General features: G+C 41.5%; 3 protein-coding genes across 5 annotated transcripts; 2 read left to right on the top strand and 1 right to left on the bottom strand.

Moving 5' to 3' along the window:
- Positions 1 to 380: 380 nt before the first annotated feature.
- Positions 381 to 2977, top strand: LOC102702676 (glucan endo-1,3-beta-glucosidase 12-like). Its single transcript, XM_006658585.1, has 4 exons — positions 381 to 453; positions 738 to 2045; positions 2154 to 2408; positions 2925 to 2977. Exons 1-4 carry the CDS (start codon positions 381 to 383, stop codon positions 2975 to 2977), a joined length of 1689 nt encoding a protein of 562 aa, XP_006658648.1.
- Positions 2978 to 7381: 4404 nt separating this feature from the next.
- Positions 7382 to 19360, top strand: LOC102702397 (cysteine-rich receptor-like protein kinase 6). 3 transcript variants are annotated; one of them, XM_015839364.2, is made up of 8 exons: positions 7382 to 8249; positions 8681 to 8812; positions 15839 to 15969; positions 16061 to 16271; positions 16415 to 16652; positions 16725 to 16875; positions 18753 to 19080; positions 19161 to 19360. In XM_015839364.2, the coding sequence occupies exons 1-7, from the start codon at positions 7418 to 7420 to the stop codon at positions 19038 to 19040; spliced, it is 1983 nt and encodes a 660-aa protein (XP_015694850.2). In that variant the 5' UTR covers positions 7382 to 7417; the 3' UTR covers positions 19041 to 19080; positions 19161 to 19360. The 3 variants fall into 3 exon arrangements, with proteins under 3 accessions (XP_015694850.2, XP_015694849.2, XP_015694851.2); XM_015839363.2 differs by having other exon boundaries at positions 18753 to 19360; XM_015839365.2 differs by lacking the exon at positions 8681 to 8812 and having other exon boundaries at positions 18753 to 19360.
- A 1280-nt stretch (positions 19361 to 20640) lies between these two features.
- On the bottom strand, positions 20641 to 25917 carry LOC107304591 (cysteine-rich receptor-like protein kinase 6). Its single transcript, XM_040526031.1, has 8 exons — positions 25039 to 25917; positions 23798 to 23911; positions 22803 to 22933; positions 22532 to 22742; positions 22187 to 22424; positions 21958 to 22108; positions 21384 to 21696; positions 20641 to 20686 (listed from the first exon to the last, which is right to left on the bottom strand). The coding sequence occupies exons 1-7, from the start codon at positions 25880 to 25882 to the stop codon at positions 21397 to 21399; spliced, it is 1989 nt and encodes a 662-aa protein (XP_040381965.1). The 5' UTR covers positions 25883 to 25917; the 3' UTR covers positions 20641 to 20686; positions 21384 to 21396.
- Between the last annotated feature and the right edge of the window lie 304 nt (positions 25918 to 26221).

Here is a 26221-nt window from a genome sequence, read left to right as displayed (position 1 = left end):
TGATTCATTCCTGGCTCGGTATCTTCTGGCATGTTAAAGTTGGAGGCGCATTTGTGATTACGTGATGTGATAGGATTTGTCTGCGGCATATGCGGCTTTCACGTAATGAAAAAGAAAGCGCAATGATAATCAGTTAAAACAAACGAGCAGTGCATCATTCTGTCCACCCCTAACCCCTAGTGGCATATCTGCTTTTCTTCACATCTCAGTTTGGTATCAAAGTATGCTTCATTCCCTGCTCTGTCCTGGGATCCACATCATAATCTACCTCAGCCATGACCTTTTTTTTTTTTTGCTGTGTAAACTCGCTATAAATTCCAGCACCGCGTTCGTCTCCCCATCCTCGTATTCGTCTTCGACTTCAAACACAGGATTAGAGCATGACATTCACTCACCTCCTCCGTTCCCTCCTCCTTGCCACCGCATTGCCGCTGTTTTCCATCTACCGTGTAGGTAATAACTAAGGCATTTTTTTTTCAGAGAATGGTATTTTACCCGGTCTCTATATCCGGTTAGATATACACAGTCAGTTTTTTAAAAAAAATTTGAGCTTAGCCCAAGTAGAGAACTTATCTCCAAATAATCCAATCCAAAATTCATGCTTATATAGAGATTTGAATCCAGAATCTTATGTGCTATTTAGATTATTAGTACCAAGACATAGTTAGGTATGCTTAAAATAAGTGTGGCTTTGCACCAACACAACCCGTGTTTTCTTGCTTTTTTTTCCACTGCAGAGGCCGGCGAGGTGGGCGTGTGCTACGGGAGGGACGCGAACGATTTGATGGATCCATCGGCCGTGGTGAATCTTCTAAAGGAGCACGGCATCACGATGGTGAGGATCTACGACGCCGACCAGGCGGTGCTGGGGTCTCTGTCCAACAAAGGCATAAAGGTGATGGTGGCGCTACCCAACAGGGACCTCGCTTCGGCGGGCCGGGACGAGGGTAGCGCGCTCGATTGGCTGGAAACATACGTGGTTCCGCACTATCACCGGGGCACCCAGATCAATGGTGTGGCTGTGGGGAACGAGGTGTTCCAGCAAGCGCCCGACTTGACCCCGCAGCTGCTGCCGGCGATGAGAAACATGCAGGCGGCGCTAGCAAGGCTGGGCCTCGCTGATGCCATAAAGGTGTCAACACCAATTAGTTTTGAATCGGTCCGCGCATCGCACCCACCATCCTCAGCTGTGTTTCAAGATAGCATTGCTCAATCGGTGATGCGCCCTATGATTGATTTCTTGGAACAGATTGACTCATACCTCATGGTCAACTTTTACCCATACATAGCCTGTGCTAAGTCTAATGGCACTATATCCCTTGAATATGCCACCTTTGGCCCTAATGCCGGTGTGGTTGATCCGAATAGCGACATCACATACTACAGTCTCTTTGATGCCCAGTTAGATGCTGTTTACTATGCTATAAATAAGGTTTCTAGTGATAGTGTAAGGGCCTCCATGCCCCAAGAAAGAGTACGAGGTCACCTGAAATCAAGGGTATCCGTCAAATGCTCGGAATGTGGGCACCCCTCTGGTGGTCGACTCTCCATGTTGACCACACAAGCTGATGCTGAAGAGGATGTGCCTACAAAAGCCAATGCACAAGCATTCAATAATGGTATTATTAGACGCGCGCTGTTCGGAGCCTCTGGTCTGCCCAATGTCTCTGTGTACATCTTCGCTCTTTTCAATGAGAACGAGAAGGCTGGACCATCCGTAGAACGTAACTTTGGCCTGTTCTACCCTAACGGGACCAAGGTTTATGAGGTTGACTTTAACGGTGGTAGTGTTTGTCCCATGAAGGCGAGCTGGTGCGTGGCGAATTATGCTATTGGGAATGCCCGACTACAATCGGCGCTGAGCTGGGCATGTAGTAATGGTGCAGATTGCAGCTCTATTCAGCAGGGCAAACCTTGCTTCGAGCCCAACACCATAGTCGCACATGCATCTTACGCATTCAATGACTACTACCAACGCATGGGCCAAGATGACAAGGCGTGTGACTTTGCCGGTGCCGCTTATATCGTCTACGAACCATCCAAAAGTTAGTCCGCCTAACCAATTATATATTCCTTAAGCTGCAACTTAATTTACTTAGTTCTGGCAACCATTTGATAATCTCACTGCTTGTCATCTACCGAGATGGATGTAGGCATTTGTGACCCAAATCCAAGTTGGTGTGTTGCAAACCCAGCGGTTGGGGATGCACGGCTACAGTCAGCACTAGACTACGCGTGTGGCAGCTGTGCAGATTGCAGTGACATCCAGCCCGGTGCTCGGTGCTTCGAACCTGACACTAAGGTGGCGCACGCATCGTACGCATTCAATGACTACTACCAGCGTGTGGGCCGGGCCAGCGGCTCATGTGACTTCGGCGGTGCTGGTTCCATTGTCTATCAGGCACCAGGTGAGTTCAAGCTCAACACTACAGTGATCTTAATTGGCTAGCTAGCTCTTTTTTGAAAATTACCAATGCATTTATTCTCGCATATGTCTTTTTGTCAAAGCAGCCATTCGTGTCCCATAGAGTACTACCTAAGAGCAATTTACAATCCTTAAGTAGGTACCGAGAGGTACCAAAATTTTAGTGTAAAATTTGGTACCTCCTAGTACCTAAGGTATCAAGATGTACCAAAATTTACATAGAAAATTAAAGCTGGTACCTCCTGCAGGTACCTTCTCAAGAACTGTAAAATTGCTCACTACCTAATTGATCCCCCTGCTTTCCTCGCTCGCAATCATATGCCATTTTAGTCTCCATTGTACGTAGTATGTTTTGTTTCGAAAACGTCATTTTACAATGTATTCGAAACCTCCTACCGCAAATAATGTACATTTCCATGAGAAGATTACATCCTTTTGTGCACTAGTGATGATTCAAGTAGTTATATGTGATCTTAGGTGCTTGTTGACTTATTTTCAGAGATTGGAAACTGCGTCCTTCCACCAATGATAGAACTGGACAAACAGTACTAAAGTTCGAGAGACCTTACCCTCCATCAATACAGTAGTGGGGTGGATTGATGAAGTCCTTACAGTTTGGCAACAGTTGATATATTTGTACTAGTTTTTCCTGTGGTTTTGCTAAGTATGTATCGTTCATTCCTACTGTATGAAATTCCTTAGTTACATACCTAGAGGACATAGCTATATACTTACATCAGACCCGTAAGGCCCTGATGGGAAGACCAGTAGTCAGCCCCAAACCATTGTAAAATAAGATTTGCTCCAATTCAATAAAAAGTATAAAAGTATATCGAGGTACCGGTACCTCACGGTACCAAACCATACGCCTCAGCTAGATCCAATAGTGAAAAACGATTTAGTACCATGAGGTATCGGTACCTCAAGGTATTTTTTTGTTGGACCAGAACAAATCTCTTATAAAATACCAGCTGAAAAAAGTTTATACATTACATCCAAAATACATTGTTGGATGGGCTATAATCTATTAATTTCACCTCTACTTTTGGCCCAATCCCTCAGGGAAAAAAGTGTGGCCCTAGGAAGCCACGCTAATTTTCTAATAAGTGACAGGCTCGGCCTACTCAGCCGCTACGCCTCGAGTTCATGTTGCTTCACTGCGCTGTATGTTGTTCATCGTTTCTAGCCACCACCACTGCTTCGTTACCCTCCGCCGCCATCATTGGGGAGTCATCAATCTGCAGCACCGCCTTGGGATGGCCTTGATTTGCGCCGCCGACTATGAGGCCTCTATCTGCACCGTGTTTACTGCCGACGTTGACAACCACAATTGCCACCCATGTTTGACAAATACCAGTGAGATGTTCTACAAGCACTCGTAAGACATGCATGAGAAAGGAAACATCTATAACAAGAGAGGTTGGGGGAGAAGATAACATGCTTGACCCATCAGCCGTCAGTGGCCTCTTTACTAAGCTAATTCGTTGGAATTACTCCAATCAAGTTAGGAGAAAGTTGTATTGAGACGGTAATGAGATCTGAGCTCCATTTGGCTAGGGGTGGACAGGAAGCTCGCGGCTCGTTAGCTCACTCGACTCGAATCGTTTCGTTTTTCTAACGAGCCGAGCTAGCATTTTAGCTCGTTAGAGATAATGAGCCAGCTCGAGCTGGCTCGTGAGCCTAACGAGCGAGAGCCCCCACAATTGCCACAAGGCCCACAATCCATTCCCACATAAAATCCCAACAAGTGATAGGCCCAACAAGTACCAAACCCTAGTCAAAGGAGTCAAAGCCTCGAAAGACGTTCCCAGCCAGCCAACCTCCTCCCGTCACTCCCGTCCGTGCGTCCTCCCGTCACCCGTCGCCTCCTGCCACCCCCGTCTCGTCCCACGCTGCCTCCGCCTCGTCGCCGCCTCCTGCTGCCCCCACCGCCTCCACCTCGCTGTCGCCCGGTGCTCCCGTCCCGTTTCACCGCCTTCGGGTACCTTCGTTGTGGGTGTCGGCGCCGCCGCTGCACCGGGCCTCGCAGCCAAGCGCCGGCCTCCCTGCCCATCAGCACCTCGATGTCTACTACCGGCGCCTCCGCCCTCCACCTGTCGTTCCGTCGATCTTGGCTCACGAGCCTAATGAGCCAGCTCGAGCTTTCAAACGAGTCGAGCCGAGTTGGGTTTTTAGCTCGTTAAGATAACAAGCTGGCTCGGCTCGGCTCGTTATCTTAACGAGCTTGACTGAGCTGAGCCGAGCCGAGCTGGCTCGATATCCACCCCTACATTTGGCAAATCAATTGTCATCGGGCCAATTCTAACCTTCCATCTAATTATATTGTAGGGTAAGTACCAACCTGCTAAAGGCCTCAAGGAGACTAGACTGAAAAAATGGTCCAGTGGGTCTTTAGGCATGCGGACCTTCACGGGATTAAGTCTTAACCGAAGAGATACCTTCGACCAGAGGAGACCAATCTAGTTAACCACCGAGTATGTGTTCCGCAAAGAGAGATTTTGGCTCCAAGGTTCTTCGCTAGAAGAGCCTTCACATGAAAGGTCCTCCACAGCCAAGACAAACTTCGGCACCGGGGGATAGGTGGCAACCAAACAAGGGCCCACAGGCATGTTGTCACTAGACTTGGTATAAGTAAGTCCAGACCTATGTGAACTCTATGTTGTACACCTGGAAATACTTTATTCACTTGTAATCAAACATATAACATAGAATACCCATACACGAGGTCTATAAATAGATCCTAATAAGGCATAATTCCCGTAAAACTTTTAAAGTTGGGAATCCTATTTTGTTTGAGTGTCCATTTCAACAATAAATAGTTCCACAATTTTGACATATCTTGTCAATTTGCACATTCTTGTTGTGATACGTTCAATTTGATGTTCTGCTCTCAAATTTGTTATTAGTGGTGAATTTTTTTTAAGGTCGGAATAGACGTTTTGATCTGAAGTTTGGATGTTTAATACTATTGTGGATCTTTTGTTGTTTTTGAGCTTCTTTATTTTTGAACTTCAGAACTAAACCCTCTCCAAATTTATTTTTGAATCCGAGCCTTTTGACCTGGCATGTTCAAATAATACTATCATTCTACTCTGAATGGTGTGGCAGCATTATTTGATGACGTTCGGTAGACTAGCGTGGTAGAAGAATACTGTCAGACCAACTACTTATGGCATGATAATGTTAGGGGTGTTTAGATTAAGAAAATTTTTAAAAGAAGTATCACGTTAAATGTTTGACCGGATGTTAGAAGGGGTTTTCGAACACGAATGAAAAAACGAATTTTACGGCTAGCCTAGAAACCGCGAAACGAATCTTTTGAGCCTAATTAATTCATCATTAGCACATGTTGGTTACTGTAGCACTTATGGCTAATCATGGACTAATTAGAGTCAAAAAGATTCGTCTTAAGATTTCTTCCATAACTGTGCAATTAGTTTTTTTGGTTTATCTATATTTAATGCTTTATTTAGGTGTCCAAAAATTCGATGTGATGTTTTTGAAAAAAATTTTTGGAACTAAACAAGGCCTTAGTTGGTCATGCTAGTTGATATGGCCAAAAGCTTTAGCCTCCCCTTGGCGATGGTGCTGTCTCGTGTGCCCTTCCTTTGATTCCCATTAGGGTCTGCTGATCAAGTGCTATATTCAAGTTTAAGAAGTAGGCTATATTTTAAAATGGACGTAAGCATTGCCAAATGCAGCGCGGTCATGGTTAGGACATCTTTAGGGTATATTATGTTAGCAAGTTATAAGCCTATACATGCTATAAGTTGCTAGTATGGTTAGCGGTGTTTCAATGATTAGACTAAGATGAGATCCACTGAGATAAAAGATGACATCCTGCTCACCTTTCCCCACCATTCAACATTAAATATTTAGCTAAAATATTTTTTAAATCTAAGCACTATTACCAAAATAAGCTATGGATGCTTAGAAAATTTAGTGTAAACCCTACCTCAATATATAGCATCTATCCCACGTACATATTTCTCTCTTCTCTACGTACTTTCTTAAGGCCCCGTTTAGATGGAAAAAGTTTTTGGGGAAAAGTCACATCAACACGTACAGTCACATATTTGAAACATTAAATGTAGTCTAATTACAAAATAAATTTCAGATTCCGCCTAAAAATCGCGAGATGAATCTTTTGAGTCTAATTAATCCATCATTAGCATATGTTGGTTACTGTAGCACTTATGACTAATCATGTACTAATTAGGCTCAAAAAATTCGTCTCACGATTTCCTCCATAACTATATAATTAGTTTTAATGTTCATGTATATTTAATGCTTTATTTAAGTGTTCAAAGATTCGATATGATGTTTTTAAAAAAGTTTTTAAAAACTAAACAGGGCCTAAAACACACATGTTAGAGGCTTAGAGCTGCTGAGCTGCCCTTAGGGCCGCCCTCCCATTGGAAGCTGTAATCAGCCCCGGGACCGTTGAAGTCACCGGTTAGTCTCTGTTCTTCCGCTGTTTTATCAGTTGTTTCCACGGTCCTTTGCTGGCTGTTTCCATGGATTTGACGGTGCTTCCTGCCAACGTGCACCAGCCCGAACAAAACATGACATCGGATATACGGTCATATATTTAAAATATTAAACGTAGTCTAGTTATAAAATAAATTATAGATTTCACAAAAAAACTACGAGATAAATCTTTTGAGCCTAATTAATCCATCATTAGCACATGTAGTTTACTGTAGCACATATGACTAACCACGTACTAAAGATTCATCTCACGATTTCTCTCATAACTATGTAATTAATTTTAACGTTCATATATATATATATATTTAATGCTCTATTTAGGTGTCGGAAAAAATTTAATAGGACGAGAAGTTGGTAGATCCAACAAACGGAAGTCGGCAACGACTTTGAATGGTCGTCTCTGGCTAATTAATTTATCCCCATCCATGCCGCTGTCTAAGATTGTAGAAAGTGCAAAATCGATCAAACTCTTACTACATTCCGCTTCGCACGAAATGCCCGATGCGTTGCCGGCTCATCCTGTCACTTGCCATCTTCGCCGTCGCACTGCTCGCGCCCCGCACTGCCGGGGAGCCATGGGTGATGTGCGGAGATGACTTCGGCACCTTTACGCTCCAGAGCAGGTACTACGCCAACCTCATGCGCATCAACGCCACCCTGCCCAGTAACGCCTCCGCGTCGCCGGACCTCTACGCCACCGCCGTGGACGTCGGCGCCGTCCCGGAGCAGGTCTCGGCCGTCGCGCTCTGCCGCGGCGACGTCGGCGCCGCGTCCTGCCTCAGCTGCCTCACCCAGGCCTTCGCCAACCTGGCGAACCTTTGCGGCAACACCAAGGACGCCACGATATACTACGACAGGTGCACCCTCAGCTACTCCAGCGTCCACTTCCTCTCCGACGGCGACGACCCCAGGCAGATCCCGGCGTACACGGTGAACAACCTCGCCGGCAACGTCACGTCGGAGCCGGAGCGGTACAACCGCCTCGTCGCGGCGCTCGTGAACGCCACCGCCGACTACGCGGCGTACAACTCCACCCGGCTGTACGCGTCCGGGGAGGCCGACTTCAACAGTCAGTTCCCCAAGGTGTACAGCATGGCGCAGTGCACGCCGGACCTGTCGCCGGAGAGGTGCCGGAGCTGCCTCGCCAAGATCGTGTCGCAAGAAATCGGGACGTACAAGGACACCATCGGAGGCAGGACGATGGCAGTCAGGTGCGCCTTCCGCGTCGAAACCGTGCCTTTCCTCAATGGCACGATGCTGGTCCGGCTGCGGCTACCTGCAGGGACATCAGCTCCCTCTGAATCGCCGGCTCCGGCACCGGCGGCCTTGGTCGGTGAGTCAAAGCGTGTAGTAGTATAACATCATCAGGTATTGTTTAGTTGTTAAAATTTTTTTTCTAAAAACATCACATCGAATTTTTGACATCTAAATAAAGCATTAAACATAGATGAACCAAAAAACTAATTGCATAGTTATGTAAGAAATTTTGAGACGAATCTTTTGAGCCTAATTAGTCCATGATTAGCCATAGTGCTACAGTAACCAACATGTGCTAATGACGGATTAATTAGGCTCAAAAGATTCGTCTCACAGTTTCTAGGCTAGCCCTGAAATTCGTTTTTTTATTTATGTCCGAAAACCCCTTCCGACATCCAATCAAACATTTGATATGACACTTCTCCCAAAAATTTTCTCAATCTAAACACCACCTCAATTAATATAAACAGTAACTTGACTTGTTCGTCCCATTTCCCCTTTATGTAGAAAGGACGAGCAGGTGGAAAATAGCTGTATACGTTTCAGTGGCTACGTTTGCTGCCATACTGACAATTATTGCGGCGTGCTTTAGTCGTTGGAGAAGAATCACAAACACAGCAGCAAAACAACTACAACCACGTAAATTCTCGTAACTATTTTTCCTTCACAATGCAAGCAACCTTGATCTTTGCCTGGAAGGAATTTTTAGCTTTCAAAGTACATGAGGTATTTTCAACTTTCGAACTTAACAGTCGCATTTATATAGATGAAGATAAGCAAATTCAACATAATACTTTTTAGACTCATGGCCCGCGCACCTGCCCGCACTTGGTCGCTGCCGGCATGGCCGCCTACGCGCGCGACGGCCTGCTGTGCTCGCCGGCGTGCCAACCCATCAGCGCCGCGCAAGCCCATTTCGCTCCTAGGCCGCCGGCCGCTCACGTGGGCTGCCGCTGCGCCAGCATCCAAGAGGGCCGGCCACCTCTTGGCGCGCCAACTGGACCGCCGCTTCCGGGTCCGATGCCAGCGCCTGTGCCGGCCGGCCTGTTTGCGGCTAGGCTAGCCTCTGCTTTGGCTGCCTCCCCTCTCCCTCGTTCTTTCCCCATTTGTTTTCTTCGCTTCCTTACCGAACTCCTGCTTCGCACGATGTCTATCCACCAAGGGTCACTTTGGATCCAACCTAATCCTACCAGTCTAATCCTACCAGTGGATTATATTCCAATCTAAATCGGCTCCAATCTATTTTTTTACTAATTAGTCTACCAAACCAACCCGTACCAATTATTCTTCATTGGGATCCAATCCAAACTAATCCAAATTTGATTTTAGCCCAACCCGCACCAACCCATTTGGTTAAAATGGATTCAACCAACTCTTGCAAAATGGATACACCATTTGATATGTATAAACTCGGACCTAAAATTTTAAAACTCACGTTCACACTATAAAAGTTTATCAAATTTGACTGAAATTTAGTGAAATGATCTGTTACGTATAAAAGCAACATTGTGCAAATTTTGGTCGATTTCTACATGTGGGGCCACACGTATGTCTATTATTTTATCCATTAGCTATCCAATTAAAAGATCCATTTATCCTCCACGGGTTAAATCCATTTAGAACCTAAAATAACCTAACCAAATCCAGTCCATACTAATCCATGTTTCTATAACCCAATCCAATCCAGACCATTTAAAGTTACAATCCATTTGCACCTAACCAAATATAACCAAATTAAAACCAACCCATTTAACTCATTTCTATCCACCCCATTAGCATGCTTAATCCAACCTCGTCACACGACACTATAATCATTCCGGACCTCAACTTCTCCATGAGTTTAGTCGTGATCCGCCTTTGACCTTCGTTGATCTCCAACTCCTGCACATGAGTGAACCATCACAACTGTACGAGAATAGAGATAGCTCAACACACACGCACGTTGAGTCCGCTAATTTTTTCATTACAAAAGCACCGAAACACATTTTGGTTCTTCGTATGCCAAAAGGCATGATTTGGTCAGAAATTAAATGCCTGCCGAAAATTCTGGATATATTGGACGTAAACCATATAGTCACGCTGTAAAAAAATCAGAGCAACTAGGCTTGCTAATGGGTTGAACGGAGATGGATTAAATGTGTTGGTTTTAATTTAGATTGTCTTTGGTTAGGTGCAAATGAATTATTACTTTAAATGGTTTGGATTGAATTGGGTTATAAAGATAAATGGATTGGTATGAACTGGATATTGTTAGGTGATTTTAGGTTCTAAATAGATTTGACCCGTGAAGGGCAAATGAATTCTTTAATTGGGTAGCTAATGGATAAGAGAATAGATATAAGTGGGACACACGTATAGAAATTGATTAAATTTTGCACAAAGTTGCTTTTATACATAATAAATCATCTCACCAAATTTCAATCAAATTTGATAAATTTTTACAGTGTGAACACGAGTTTTAAAATTTTAGGTCTAAGTTTATACATACCAAATGGGTACAGATATACACGGGGGTGGCCTGATCTTTCGGTGAGTTATGATAACTACGATTTGATAAAAACGTTGACGATCCGACTACAACCGTACTAGACGTTGTGTTGCGCCTTAGCGATCGATACACCTCTCCATGAGTTGTTGATCTTGCCGGTGCAAATCAACCTTATTCCTACGAGCAAATCGAAGAAACAAGCAAGAACAAGATAAAAGCAATCTGATAGTGCAAATAGTAATTGAATACAAATGATAAGTTGGGGTTCCGAAGAACAAGTATCCGAGTGGTTGCGCCAACACACATATGTACAAGCAAATAGTAAAGGCTAAACTTTAATCTACCAAAACCCAAATAACCCTAAAGGGGTAGCTAGCTATTTATAGGAGTGGAGGAGGCCTTAGGGCCGTCCTCCCTGTGGTTGGGCGCAGTCTCCCTTGGGTCCCTCTTGGGCCAGGGTCCCAGATGAAATTACAAGCCTATAAGCCCACTACTGGTGACATGACGCATTGTTTTCGTGATTCCCGTTGACTCGGGTGGAATCTGACAAGGAGGCTGATCCGTTGAAAATAGGACTCCGAAACCTTTCCATCAAGTACTCATAGACCGAAAATGGAGCTCGTATGAAGATTTAGCGGCCGTTTGAACTTAGCAATGTAGCATGTGGCCGAATCGGATTCCAGCACTTGATCATAAGGATCTTGATGTGAGCAATGGTTGTATCCATGGTAATCGTGGTCACATCATCCTCCCCTTCTTCACGGAAAATCGTCCTCGGTTTTTCCATATGGTTCTCTTCACGTAGCGCATGATCTTCTCCATAGAATTGTTTACATGAAAACAAACGCAATAAACTTCCATCATGTAATATCATTAGTTCTTTAGCAAATAGGCTTAATCTCCTATGAAACGAATGTACCTGGTAATTAGGATGCACAACATTGTACGTACTAACTACATTGAGATTATTTTCTTGTAGCTCATCTCGCTCCCCTTCTTTAGAAGCAAAGTAAGGACATGATAAATTTTCAATGGTGTAGGGCAGCAACGTTGAGCGATATTGTTGCTCCCCTTCTTCAATACTAACATATTTCTTCAAATCAAAACAAGACAAACTCGAGATAATATGATTAGCAAGAACATGTATCTCTAGCTTGCATATTTTGTCCACATCAACAGGAGGTTCTAAATCTAAACAGATGTAAACTCTATGCACCAAATATATTCCTTTATCATTATATTTGCCAAATATATGAAAAATAGCACTAGTTGGACATGGCAAATCAGACTTGACAAATAATTGCTCCTTCAAATTGTTGAGCTCACAAAAACCATCAAACTGAACATAGCCCAAAGTATTTAAAGAAGATTGCAATTCGTGTTCCTCAACTTTATTAGCAACGTGAACAACGTGCTTAAAATCAGCGTAGAAAGAATTAACAACAGGAATAGCATGTTCATTCATTAGTTGCAGCATGGATATAAGTGAAGCATTATCACACAACTCTTCTTTATCACAAGGAACAGCCAGTAAATCAACTTGTGACAAAGGCATTTCAACAATTGGTTCTACTAATGATTGCTCTATGATAGCATGAAAAGTGAACATGTGTAGCTCTCCTTGAGAATACTCACCTTCATTTATCTTGACACCATTTAATTTACCTTGCAAATTTTCTTCAAACATCGCAGGTGCTTCATGCTTCTCCGCTTTCTTCTAAAGAACATCATTTTCCTCATTTTGTTGATGGTTCTGAACTCCCTGCAAAACGTTAGTAACAGGAGACACAAAAGATTGCTCCTCGTATGTTTGCACACCATCATTGCACAAGGATATAGGGGATTCAAAAACATGAGATAATTCACATTCTTCATGCTTCCTCTCATTCGATATGATCTGACTCTTACTCCTACAAGCAAGCATGAATATGTGTCCAATATAATTATATGTCACATTAGCAAGCATAACATGAATTTTAGAATTAAGACCATTGAAAAATCTAGTCATTGTGTGCTCATTGCTTTCTTTTAAACCACTATAAGTGATGCAAATTTTAAACTCATGAAAATACTCCCGCATAGTTTTGTCACCTTGTTTTAGATGTTCAAATTTCTCACAAAGGATACATTTGTAAGAAGAACTCACAAAACGCTTTCTCATCATGGTTTTGCATTCATCCCAAGTTTCAGGTTTGTTACTCAGATAAGTCCACCAAAATAATGCAGAAGAGGTAAACTTATTACTAGCAATCTTAATCATTTGAGCATCAGAAAAATCATAGTTATCCAATTCATTGTCTACTGCTAACTCCCAATCAATATATGCAACAGAATCATACTTCCCATCGTAAAATGGTAACTTAGATTCAGCTCGTGCAAAATTATAGCCCGATACCTCATATGCATCACGTGAAGAAGGCGTCATATCTCGTCGAAAATGTACAAGTCGATGTTCTCGTATTCTCTTGCGCAATCCTGCCATGGTTAGTAGAAAACAAGAAACACACACAAGAGTATGCACGCTCCTATCAACTACTAGGTAGTGGCAGCTCGATTATTACACACTGAAGCTTTAACCAAGCTCTTACAAGTTCTTACCAAAGCAAGCAGAAGGGTGACATACACCGACTCAACCAAGCACCCCAATGGAGGTTGGATGTATCGATGCCTTGGCAAACACTTGTTGTACGACTGTAATCAAATCTGTGGAGCTCTGGGTAGGCTTAAATATGTAGCAAAGGAGTAGCAAATGCTCAAATCAAATAATGCAAAGTTGAATGATGGTCAAAGTCAAGTACCGTGTTGGTCCTAGACTAAAACAATCTAGAAACGCGAGCCTAGACACAAACGATACCACAAGATAACATGACACAACTCAAGCATCACTCTGATATATAAAAGCAAATCCAAAGATACAATATGTTTTTTTTCTCTTCTCTTTTCTCTTTTTTGGGGCGGTTTTTTCTCTCTTTTTTAGCACCTTTCTGCCTTTTCTATTTTTTTTCAATTTTTTTTACCAGACCTGACCAAGGACCAAAACGCAGAGTTATAGGGACTGAAATGTAAATATAAAAAATTACAAGGACCTAAATGTAAAATTGTCATCCAAAAATATGGTCTATAAAAAATGGAGTCCTGATGAAATGACGATTCCGTTTTTACAATCTGATCTCGAATCCGACGACAAACAAAAAAGTTTCCAAATTTATTTGACACGACTCAAAAGTAGCGGGAGGGAGTTCGTGAAAGGGATGTGTACGGTGGAGAGGGGGAGGGGACTTCGGCCGAGCAGTAGGGAGCGGACTCAACAAATCACGTGTGTCGGGAATTGGAGGAAACATACTCGGCTATAGATGAAAACAATGATCTTAATATGCAGACTTTCCACAAAAAAAATATTTGTTATCCTTGAGTCAATCTAATCTGATATGTTACCCCGTCCATCTCCCTTCTCACGTGCAACCTCTGGGCATGGTAATGGCACAAAGAAAACTCTAGATGCAAACGACACAACTCCCAAACTAACCAATAAAAAATTCTCGAAACCACAAAAATAGAACAATGGCGGCGAGCCGATTCTGTTTTCATAGGTCCCGACAAAAACAAAGACACGACGATGGACAACAAAGGTGGTACTAGACATGAACAAAACTCGAAACTCTAGACGTACTAACCCTAAAACCAGCCACACGACTCGACGATGCAACGCAAAACTCAACAATGCAAAAACTGAAAAGAACAATGCAAGCCACAAAGATAGCTGGGTAAAGGATGAACTAATCTAATCTAATCTACTATTTTTTAGATGAACTAATCTAATCTATTCTACTATTTTTTGGCTATTTTCTTGTTTATGGGAAGATAAAAACTCACCGAGCAACGAAAGCTCTGATACAACTTGATGTACACGGGGGTGGCTCGATCTTTCGGTGAGTTGTGATAACTACGATTTAAGAGAAACGTTGATGATCCGACTACAATCATACTAGACGTTGTGTTGCGCCTTAGCGATCAATACACCTCTCCGTGGGTTGTTGATCTTGCCGGTGCAAATCAACCTTATTCCTGCGAGCAAATCGAAGAAACAAGCAAGAACAAGATAAAATCAATCTGATATTGCAAATAGGAATTGAATACAAATGATAAGTTGAGGTTCCGAAGAACAAGTATCCGAGTGGTTGCGTCAACACACACGTATACAAGCAAGTAGCAAAGGCTAAACTTTAATCTAGCAAAACCTGAATAACCCTAAAAGGGTAGCTAGCTATTTATAGGAGTGGAGGAGGCCTTAGGGGCGTCCTTCCTATGGTTGGGCGCAGCCTCCCTTGGGCCCCTCTTGGGCCAGGGTCCCAGATGAAGTTACAAGCCCATAAGCCCACTACTGGTGACATGGTGCATTGTTTTCGTGATTCCCGTTGACTCGGATGGAATCTGACAACGAGGCTGGATCTGTTGGAAAGAAGACTCTGAAACCTTTCCATCAAGTACTCATGGGCTGAAAACGGAGCTCGTATGAAGATTTGACGGCCGTTTGAACTTAGTAATGTAGCATGTAGCTCAATCGGATTCCAACACTTGATCATAAGGATCTTGATGTGAGCAATGGTTATATCCATGGTAGTCGTGGTCACATCAGGTACATCTATTTTGTAAGAGTGGATTGGATCCATTTTAACCAAATGGTTTGGTACGGGTTGGGCTAAAATTAAAGTTAGATTGGTTTAGATTAATTGGATTCTAACGAAGAATAATTGGTGCGAGTTAGTTTGGTAGACTAATTAGGAAAAAAATGGATTAGAGTGGATTTACATTGGATTACAATCCATCAGCAGGCTAAAGAGCAACCGGTCACACCGAATTTTTGACCGTACAAGGCAGTATGCCAGGATCAGTTGGCAAGGGAATGCCACTCGTTAGCAGAGGAAACTATGCCACCAGGACGTGCAGCTAGATCAGTGGCGTATGCTGACCCCGGGAGGAAAGCGGCCTATTTTATCGATCGATCTGCTGATTGGTTTTAGAAGAGAAAATGAAAAACACCCTCCGCGCCATGAAAACTCCTAGTAGTATGCCATCTATTGAAAAGCTAACACATCATTGTAAATTTGTAATGATTTTTGGCTTCGATACTTCAAATGTATACTCTATGTTTCCTGACTATACTTCTCTTCTTACAGACACAACTAGTAGTGAAGATATTCAGAGCATAGATTCGCTTCTTCTCGATGTGTCAGCACTACGTGTTGCAACAGATAATTTTGCTGAAGACAAAAGGCTCGGTGAAGGAGGATTTGGTGTAGTTTACAAGGTAATTATCAGAATTCGTTGCATATGTTGCTTTCTTGGTGTATTTTATTTTACCTATGTACAGTGGCTAACGCTCGATAGAATTCCTGCAGGGAATTCTACCTGATGGTCAAGAGATAGCAGTCAAGAGGCTCTCTCAGAATTCTAGACAAGGAATAGGAGAGCTGAAAACTGAGCTAGTATTAGTGGCTAAGCTTAACCACAAGAATCTTGTGAGGCTGGTTGGCGTTTGCCTCGAAAAACATGAGAATATACTTGTGTATGAATACTTGCCAAATAGAAGCCTCGATATCGTTCTTTTTGGTACGATTCTACTCATTATTTCTCTCTTCAGAGGACTAGACTAGCCCACTAGAAGTACTGAAATTACAATTGAAAATCGTATACATGCATGCTAGTAGTCACTGTTTCTTTTAAGAAAATAGTAATTACTGTTTGTATGACAGATGCTCAGAAAAACAAAGAGTTACCCTGGGCAATGAGATACAACATCATAGAAGGGATTGCTAGAGGTTTGCAATATCTTCATGAAGATTCTCAGATGAAGATAGTTCATCGTGACCTCAAGGCAAGCAATATTCTTTTGGACTCTACTTATAATCCTAAGATTTCTGACTTCGGCTTAGCAAAAATATATGGAGGGGATCGATCACATATTATCACGAAACGTATTGCCGGAACACTGTAAGTATGAATAACATTTCCCTACTAACTATCAAGTTAAGAATATGAATTCAATCCTTTTCCTTGTTACAGTGGATACATGTCACCAGAATATGCGATGCGCGGTCAATATTCGATCAAGTCTGATGTGTTCAGCTTCGGTGTGTTGGTCTTAGAAATTGTCACCGGAAGAAGGAGCTATGGCTCTTACGACTACGAGAAAGGCACTGACCTCATAAATGCTGTCAGTACAGAAACTACTTACAGACTCTATGCACATCAACCTTCTTACAATATTATTTCAGTCTATTTCAAAAAATAATATTATTTCAGTGGATTTTTTATGGTACATCTACACCAGATCACCATGCACCATCAATTCCCTGCTAATTGAAGAGCTAATGTTGTCACCTCATAGTCATAGAGAGTAAAACATCATTTAAGGTCCCGTTTTGTTCTACATAACAACATTAGTCACTCCCTTTATATCCGTTAGCATGATTTTTAAACTGCTAAATAATGTGTTTCGTACGAAAAATTTCTATATAGAAGTTTTCTTAAAAATCAAATAAATCTTTTTTTAATTTTTAACATTTAGTTCTCAATTAATCATACATTAAATACATTTCTCATTTTGTGTGTGACTAATGGGCTAATTAGAAAGAGTTTTTTTACCATTCTTAAAAACTACATTGAGGTAATAAAAATTTTAGTACAAAATTCTAATAGGTATACCTCAAGGTACTAAATTTTTACACTTAAAAACAACTATAAAAACAACTATAGTACGTTGAGGTACCCTTCGAAGAACGGTAAAAAGCTCAATTAGAAAAGCTTAAAAGAATGCGTGCTAAATTTGGTGTGCAAATTAGGAAGGATTTAGAAGAGGATAACTACGGCTAGTAATATTTTTTCCTTTTCTTAGCTTTTTTATTATTTGTCAATGGGAGGAGGCAATGTATATTTTGTTATAGAACACCTATAATTAATGGGATTTTTTACCATTCTTAAAAAGTATCTTGGATACTAAAAATAAAAATTTTAGTACAAAATTCTAATATCTTAATATCTTATGGTACATTGTACTTCAAGATACTAAACTTTTACATAAAAAATATGATACCTTAGGGTATCTTTTTCAAAAATGGTAAAAAAAACTCATAATTAATTGTTCACATTTGTCACAAGATTCTAGTCTCTAGAGGCAAGATGGAGCAGTGAGCTCTTAAATTTACCCATTTGTTATGCATGGCAGCATGGGCATTGCTTTTGCACATCCCTACTCGTGGAAGTTAATCAAGTCCGATGTGAAGTGGTTAATATGTGTGTGAGGCAAATTTGTCAACATTGAGTCATGAGATAGACAGCTTGATTTCATATATGTATAGATCAATGTTCTGTGTAGCGATTGGCCTACTCAAACAACTAATAGATGCCTAAATAGGTCTGTAGCAGCTAATTGTACATAAGAGCAGATAGGACTCTCCTCAAATAGTTGTTACCAGAGATTTAAAAATCATGGTATATATAAATATGTGAAAATCATGTAGGCTGCAAAATCTTTCATTTGTTTAATTTTTATGGCAATGAAGACTTCCACCGACTTAATACTAAGAGATTTGCTCCGGTAAAAAAAAAAAGTAACTCGAGATACCGGTACCTCACGGTATTAGATCGTTTCCTATCATTGGATCTAGCTGAGCAAGATGAGCATGGTTATATCTGTCGATCAGAAACGATTTGATAATATGAGGTACTGGTACTTAAGGTATTTTTTGTTAGACTAGAACAAATCTTTAATATTAAAGCAAGCTTGGTAAGAGTATTAATATAGACACGCGTACCAGACTTCACCCACTGTGATTAGAATCCTAATATCCATAACTATGCACACATTGTTGCGATTTCAATAAGAATTCAGTGAGGTCAGCAATTTACTGTTGGCATCCATCTCTTTAAAGCATGTGTCAGAGGGTATAGGTGTTGCGTGCGTGTTATATGTGTGGCCATATATATGTATGTATCCGCCTTCCTTGTGTTGAAAAAAACCACCTCTTTGCTTTAAAATCTGAAGATTTTCTATTCAATTTTTTGTACTGAATTTTGCCTTTGTGGGCGCAGATATGGCAACACTGGATTAGGGAGAAGGTCGTCGAATTGATTGATCCATCCCTGAGGAACAATTCTCCCATCGACCAGTTATTAAAGTGCATCCACATCGGTCTATTGTGTGTCCAAGAGAACCCTGCAGATAGGCCGTTGATGTCAGCAGTAAATTTTATGCTTAGCAGTAACACAGTCCAACTCCCTTCTCTGTCCAGGCCAGGCTTCTGCACCCAGGAGATTTGTGCCAACTCAACCGAAGTATCATCAAATGAACTGTCCATCACAAAACTTGAACCCAGATGACTGTTGACATCTGAATCAGTTGTTTGACACGCCCTCTAAAGTAAGCTACTAGAACTGAAGGTGTGCATTGTGCGCCTATCGGGGAGCTCATAACTTGCTAATGATAAGATGTTCTAGCAGACAAAAGGACATGTCGCTACTGCAATGCCATCGACCAGTTGTTACAGAACCATCAGGAACATCCTATCTGTATCGGGCACTCTACAACCGGCACTAGAATTCTGATACTATTAGGTCATTCTCAATGTAAGTTTAATGGACATAATTACCTAGAATGACATGTCATCTAAAAATTTTTGAAATTAGAATAAAACACCCCTCTCTCAATGCATAGTTTCGTCTATTGTTGTTTTCTAGATTACATGCAAGACATAAGCTGTCTAGTTAACTGTGCATACATGGTTTCATCTCTATGAAACTCATTTCATCTCTTTTTCATTAATACGTTATCACATCATCAAAAATCTCTATATGACACACTATTTATTGCCCATAAAACTCCTAGTGAGACTGATATTAGGGCATGTTCAATGGTAGAGCCTATTATGGGCTCTGTCTCAAGCCACGTCAACAAAAAACTTCTCGTACAAAGTACAGTCTCTCAAATTGACTCTAGACTAATTAATTCCTCGTTTGCATTCCATCTGGTCGACGCCTCTAATTAGAGTCAGCACACGTATAAAACAGATTTTATGGTTGTCTCCTCATTTTATGCGTCAAGAGTCAATGTTTTTGCTGACTCCATGTAAAACAACCAATTTTCTCTCTCCTATCGTCTCTCTTCCACGTCAGCGAGCATGCAATAATAGAGACGGCAATTAGAGCCCTTTATACATACCCTTAGGGTACGATCAGTGCCAGACTGCCAGGTGTAGACCCGATCGATGGGCCATGTGGGGTTTGGAAAGGCTTCCTTGGGTCCCTACAATGCCGGCGTACACCTCGAACCAGCACTGATGGTAGTCATCAAAACATAAAAAAATGCAAATAATGCCCAAATATTATTTTCCTGTACTTTGAATTTACTACACGTTATAGTATTTGTGTGCATCCAAAGTTAATACACATCATTAAATTATTTATAAAATATTATTATTAAGTTATTAAAGTTTTACAAAATTGCATTTAAAAGTATCCAAACTTAGATAAAAAAAATAATGTATAGAAAAAAATTGTAGTTAAAATGAACTAAAATGACATATTTGTGAGAATCTAAGTAATGTCATTGATAAACAAAATGTTTCCAAAAATGCCATCAACGAATGTAACTTCTAAAAAATGACATCATACGAACCAACTTATTCTAGAAATGCCATTGTTGTTAGTACTCCGGTAAAGTGACACCATTAGACTCTATGTAAAGACCATTTTTCCATTGGATGTACAATTTATATGCAATATGAGACATTGTCTGAATTTTCACAGGAAAATTACATATGAAAAAATATCAAAAATTCACCAAATGAAGTCCATGACAACATATACTTCCAGTATTTTTGCACAATTTTTAGTACTGTAGCATCGAAAATAACTCTCCAAATCAGCCGCTTTTTCTCCAAAATTCAGAAAATTCACTGCCCATCACCCCTTCTTCTTTTGTCTCTAAACAGTGGCCCCAAGAGACCTAGGGTCCAACCAGGACCAACCTGTAGGCCCAACATTCACACGCAGAGCCATTGGTTATTCATGTTTTATAATCACTAAAATGAACTTTTTTTTATAAAAATTAACTTTTGAGCGCTGAAAATTTCAGAGAGTATTTTAGGGCATGGATATATTCCCAGCCATGATGTATTAAATGAAAATTTATTTTCCTTTTTTACTTCCTTGCAATTTTATTTAGACATTTAACAAAAAAATTGTAGAAATAATTTATTTAATATTTTCTAAATCCCTGAGAAACACAGAGTGTGACAAAAACATGGGTTGATGTGATGACATGAGCATATGAGGGGGATTCGGTCCTAGGTTGAAGAGGGTAATTTGGTCATTGTAATAAAATTATCTACATCTATCCGAGTTCAAGTGACGGCGATGATATTTTTAAGACAATTTGACTTGTAAGATGGTATTTCTGAGATGTTGTGTTTGTTGATGGCATTTTTTTAAGAATAGGACACATGTTCATGGTATTTCTTGGATTTTCTTTATTGTCATAACACTGCAATTTAGCCTTAACAATGCATAATTTTCAAAAAAAATGTAAAACTATATGACATAATAAAATTGCAGTTAAAACGAACTAAAATGGAACATTGAATAGCACTGCAATTTAGGCTTAACAATTTATAATTTTCAGCTAAGAAATTTACGATTTTTATTCACGTGAAATCTAGCAAGTACCTAAATAAAAATGTCAACCAATTACTTCAGGGTTTGAGTTCTGGCCTGCCAGTCCATTTGATGATACTTTTATTGAGTTGGCAGAAGTTTGCTGTCTGCAAAAAGCTGGCCTAGATACAGAAGGTAATCGGTCGACAGTTTTGCTGCTAAGCATGAAATTTACTGCTGACATCACCGGCCTATCTGAAGGTTTTTGCTGAACACACAGTAGCCCGATGTGAATGCACTTCAGTAACTGGTCAATGGGGCAATCGTTGGTCAAGGATGGATCAATCAACTCAATGGCTTTTTCCCTTGTCCAGTGCTCCCATACCTGCAACCACCAAGTCCACAATAATCAAGCTGGCAACTTGTCAAATAATATCATACTGTAATAGAGCTTTTTTTATCAGATTTAAATAAAAAATATCTCGAGATATTATATTTTTAGTGTAAAAATTTAGTAATTTGAGCTACAAATATATCTTACGAAATCAGAATAAATTTTTTAGTATCTTAAGATACTTATTAAGGATGATAAAAATCGCATCGTAATAAGTTTCTTGTTTAGAATTCATCAAGTCTTTGTACTCACGTCATTTATCAGATCGGCGTCTTGCTCGGAGTCACAGAAATCCCAGTTCCTTCTTCCAGTGACAATCTCCAAGACCAACACACCGAAGCTGAATACGTCAGACTTGATAGAATACTTCCCATGCATTGCGTATTCTGGTGACATGTATCCGCTGTAACAAGAACACATATAGCTTCATGGTGGATCTATATCTGCACTTTGCTAGGGAAACGTGGGGGCAAATACTTACTATGTTCCAACAATGCAATACGTAACAATGTGTGATTGATCCCCTGCAAATATCTTTGCTAAACCGAAGTCGGATATCTTGGGATTATAGGCAGAGTCCAAAAGAATGTTGCTTGCCTTGAGGTCGCGATGAACTATCTTCATTTGAGATTCTTCGTGAAGATACTGTAAACCTCTAGCAATCCCATCTATGATTTTGAGTCTCTTCCCCCAGTCTAGCTCCTTCTTTTTCGTAGAATCTGTCATAGAAACAATCATAAACGGCAACATATGATTTCGTGGCATTTTCAGTACTTGAAGTGAGTAGTTTTCTTCTAGAGAAACAAACAAATAGAAAAGTTAATACCAAAAAGAATGGTGTCGAGGCTTCTATTTGACATGTATTCATACACGAGTAATTTGTCGTGACTTTCGAGGCAAAAACCAACCAGCCTCGCAAGATTCTTGTGGTTCACCTTAGCAACTAAAAGGATCTCTGTTTTCAGCTCTGCAATTCCTTGTCTGGAAGTCTGTGAGAGCCTCTTGACTGCTATCCGTTGGCCTTCCGGTAGAATTCCCTGTGGAAAGCAAAGAAATAATTATACAACTCATAAGGCAACACATTTTCTAATTCTTACCTTGTAAACAACGCCAAAGCCTCCTTCACCAAGTTTATTGTGCTCAGCAAAGTCATCTGTAGCAACACGTAGTACTGATAGATCAAGATGGAGAGAGCATATATTCTGGATGTCATCGGCACTGGTTGGGTCTGCAGGGAAGTAAAGTCATGCAATGTACAACTTAAAATTTTTAAAGAGAGTTTTGCAATGATGTATACTCCAGTGCAGTTAATGATTATCTCTTTTCTTTATTTGTATCTATGTGAATCCAAGTGGAAAGATTGAAACTTGAACGCACCCCTCATATGCTTAATCTGAAAGCTAGAAAATCTGTAAAAAAACAAAAAGATAATCTAGAGATTTTCTCATCAGTAGAGAGAAAAAGATAAAGGAACTGCAATTTAATTTCGTCGACTGTACTATAACAATTCATGTTAGTGGCATATCTATCTACTGGAGCTATTCAAATTATAGGACGACAAATAAAACTTAAGGGTATAAGAGTTATATATTAGAACTTTTAAATATAGTTTTGTGTTAACTAGAAGACACCTTTAGGAATTAGAGTTCAACAAAGATAGCCATATTTAGTACCATGCGGCCAATTTCCATTGTGTTTCAGTTCTAATACGAACAAACTGTGTGGTTTTACAAATCTAATATATCTACCTAATAAATATCTTATTAGTTGAATCATGATAATCTGTTGCCATAAATTGATTATCTAGGCACGTTTCTTTTCTCCGTATTAATGGGACAATTTCAATGTTATTATCCTTTGTACTTAGTTATTAATAATTAATAATTACAACTCCTCAAAGTCTTGAAGCCAATTAGAATGTGCCAAAAATTAACCATATTGCCAGTTAGTAGTTTGATCTCTTCAATAAAATAAATTGATGAAATTTGACAACATAGTATATTCAATGGATGAACCACTTAAGCCATATTGATAGATCAATTTATTTCATTATTTTTTGATTTCACAATTCAAAATAGTTAAGAGGGCTTACACGATTGGAGCGCTTTTGCTGATGTTCTTTTGGCCTTTCTCCAAGCATAAAAACATGTTGCACTAATGGTCAGCACTGCAGCAACTGTAGCCACCGCAATTTTTCTCATAGTTTCTGCCAAAATGGAAAGGAGAAAGAAACAAATGAACTCAAGACCTCAACCCTCTTGTTTGTTTATCTGTTAATATATAAATAACTAATTCCTAACTTATCAGAGATAAATTGTATAAATAGAGACAAAAATCGGTGAACAATTGTCCTTTTATTTTATACGATGTGGGGCGTTGGGATGATATGATGTGGGTGGCGTGGAGGATTTTTTAATATAATTTTTTTGAAAAAATATTTTTGTTTGAAAAAGTTGTAAAACTAGAAACCCCAATGCCCACAAATATAAGTGGTCCACTAGCTAGCCAATTTATCCGACATAATAAATATCCGTTGGCGCCCGTGTGACAAGAAACCAATAGAGTTCGCCACATGTGCAAGCGTTTAACTTAACGGAAAAACTAGACAACGGGATCTCATACGAACACGAGTCACTTGCCCGTCTATTATTTTTTCATCCGTCGGCATCGTTTTCTCCATGACCGCGCGGGCGCCTCCTCTCTGCGATGCTCGCTCGCTGGCTCGCTCGCTGGGTCGTCTCCCCGCATCGGCACACCGACGCTGCTTATCCGCACTCATGCATCTCCTTCATGCTGCCCCACTCATCGGCGTCGTTTCCTCCGTGCCCCTCCACGTCGTTCGTCGGCGTCGTCTCCTCCATGCCAGCAACACTCCATGCTGCCTGGCACGTCGGCGTTGCTCCTTCGTATTGCCCCTCACACTAGACACCAACTATCATCTGCATCATTTAAGTTGCCCTCATTGTACGGCTCTATGATATCAGTTGGTATCATCCGGTACCACCTGGTACAATGGGATACATGTATCTTTTTGAGCTTCCCTAGCCATGTGGCGTGAGAAGAGGCTGACAATGTTAATTACTGGTAGCCTCCTCAACACCAATTAGCTGGGCGGGTATTTTATAGCTATATATAAACCTTCCGGCTACATGAAAATCTTATTCTCGGTTTACATGAGTCATGGAACACGTGGGCTACGATAATATATCTATAATTTAACAAAATTATAATGATAGACTTTAAGTATTGCTATACTTACTAAATATTTCTTACGATGCATATATGTCAGCATTCCAGAAGTAATGTTGCAGTACTATATTCGGTTTAACTAACCTCTTTCGGACGACTGCGCCGCATTAATGGTGGGATACACCGCCGCGGGTGCCTGCGCCGGCGGTGGCGATCCTGGTAGCTGTACCAGCATTGGACCATCGAGGAAGGGCGAGGTACTGTACTGGAAGCTGCACCTGACTGCACGGACAAATCCTCCGGTGTAGTTCTCCAATTGCGGAATATATCTCCCGGTGATCTGGGCGAGGCACCTCCGGCACCTCGCCGGCGTCAGGTCCGGCGTGCACTGCGCCCAGCTGTACAGCTTGGGGAACTCCTGGTTGAAGTCGGCCTCCCCGGAGGCGTAGCGCCGCGTGGAGTTGTACGCCGCGTAGTCCGCCGTGGCGTTCACCAGCGTCGCCATGACGCGGTTGAACTGGGCCGCCTCCGTCATGACGCTACCGCTGTCCCTGTTCCCGTACGCCGGAATCTTTGCGGAGAAGTCGCTGGGGAAGATGCTGGCATTCGAGTAGCTGAGCAAGCACGAGTCGTAGAAGATGGTGGCGACCCTGTTGTAGGCGCACGTGTTGGGCAGGTCGCGAAAGGCCTGGGTGAGGCAGCTAAGGCAGGAGGAAGGGGTGGCATCGCCGCGGCAGAGCGCGAGGGCCGAGACCTGATTCGGGGCGGCGCCGATGTAGTCGGCGGTGGCGAACAGGTCCGGCGACGCGGAGGCGTTGCGGGGCAGGGTGGCGGCGACGAGGTTGATGTTGGCAAGGTAGGTGCTCCTCCTGGCCGGGAAGTTGCTGCCCGTGCCATCGTCGCACAACGCCCATGGGTACCCCGCAGAGCGGCGAACGAGCAGCGCGACGGCGACGATTGCCACGGACAGGATGAGACGGCAAGCCATTGTGCACGGTCGAATTGGATCCTTGGAGGGGGGGATTCCCTAGAGGAATTGGAAAGCCATTGTTCCGCTCTTGTCGATTGGAATCACTTGTGATGTCTGTAAATCGGCGGGGTTTCCCAGGAAACTGCCTTCTTCAGCATGCATGCATACCAGAGCAAGTTAAATAGTATAGCCAACTACTAGCTCCAATTTATCTATAGTCAACTCATACAATAGTTACCTACAAAACATCAATACATGGTCCCACGTATCATACACATATTTTGTCTTGGAGTCCGTGTACAGCTGGCTACAAATTAGTAGTCCACCTCTCTTCTCTCTCATCTCTTATCTCTTTAA

This window comes from Oryza brachyantha, chromosome 7 (assembly GCF_000231095.2).
Source record: "Oryza brachyantha chromosome 7, ObraRS2, whole genome shotgun sequence".
NCBI lineage: Eukaryota > Viridiplantae > Streptophyta > Magnoliopsida > Poales > Poaceae > Oryza > Oryza brachyantha.
Note: the sequence above shows the minus strand (reverse complement) of the source record. Positions and strands in the feature narration are given on the sequence as shown.

What these genes read in the sequence shown, in the direction of transcription:
- LOC102702676 (XM_006658585.1), top strand. Translation starts at nt 381, where the DNA reads ATGACATTCACTCACCTCCTCCGTTCCCTCCTCCTTGCCACCGCATTG. An exon ending in GTTTTCCATCTACCGTGTAG is followed by an intron (nt 454 to 737) that starts GTAATAACTAAG and finishes TTTCCACTGCAG; the next exon opens with AGGCCGGCGAGGTGGGCGTG. An exon ending in CATTGTCTATCAGGCACCAG is followed by an intron (nt 2,409 to 2,924) that starts GTGAGTTCAAGC and finishes ACTTATTTTCAG; the next exon opens with AGATTGGAAACTGCGTCCTT.
- LOC102702397 (XM_015839364.2), top strand. Translation starts at nt 7,418, where the DNA reads ATGCGTTGCCGGCTCATCCTGTCACTTGCCATCTTCGCCGTCGCACTG. An exon ending in GGCACCGGCGGCCTTGGTCG is followed by an intron (nt 8,250 to 8,680) that starts GTGAGTCAAAGC and finishes CCCTTTATGTAG; the next exon opens with AAAGGACGAGCAGGTGGAAA. An exon ending in CCTCGATATCGTTCTTTTTG is followed by an intron (nt 16,272 to 16,414) that starts GTACGATTCTAC and finishes TTTGTATGACAG; the next exon opens with ATGCTCAGAAAAACAAAGAG.
- LOC107304591 (XM_040526031.1), bottom strand. Translation starts at nt 25,882, where the DNA reads ATGGCTTGCCGTCTCATCCTGTCCGTGGCAATCGTCGCCGTCGCGCTG. An exon ending in GGCGCAGTCGTCCGAAAGAG is followed by an intron (nt 23,912 to 25,038) that starts GTTAGTTAAACC and finishes CCATTTTGGCAG; the next exon opens with AAACTATGAGAAAAATTGCG. An exon ending in CCTCGACACCATTCTTTTTG is followed by an intron (nt 22,425 to 22,531) that starts GTATTAACTTTT and finishes TTTCTATGACAG; the next exon opens with ATTCTACGAAAAAGAAGGAG.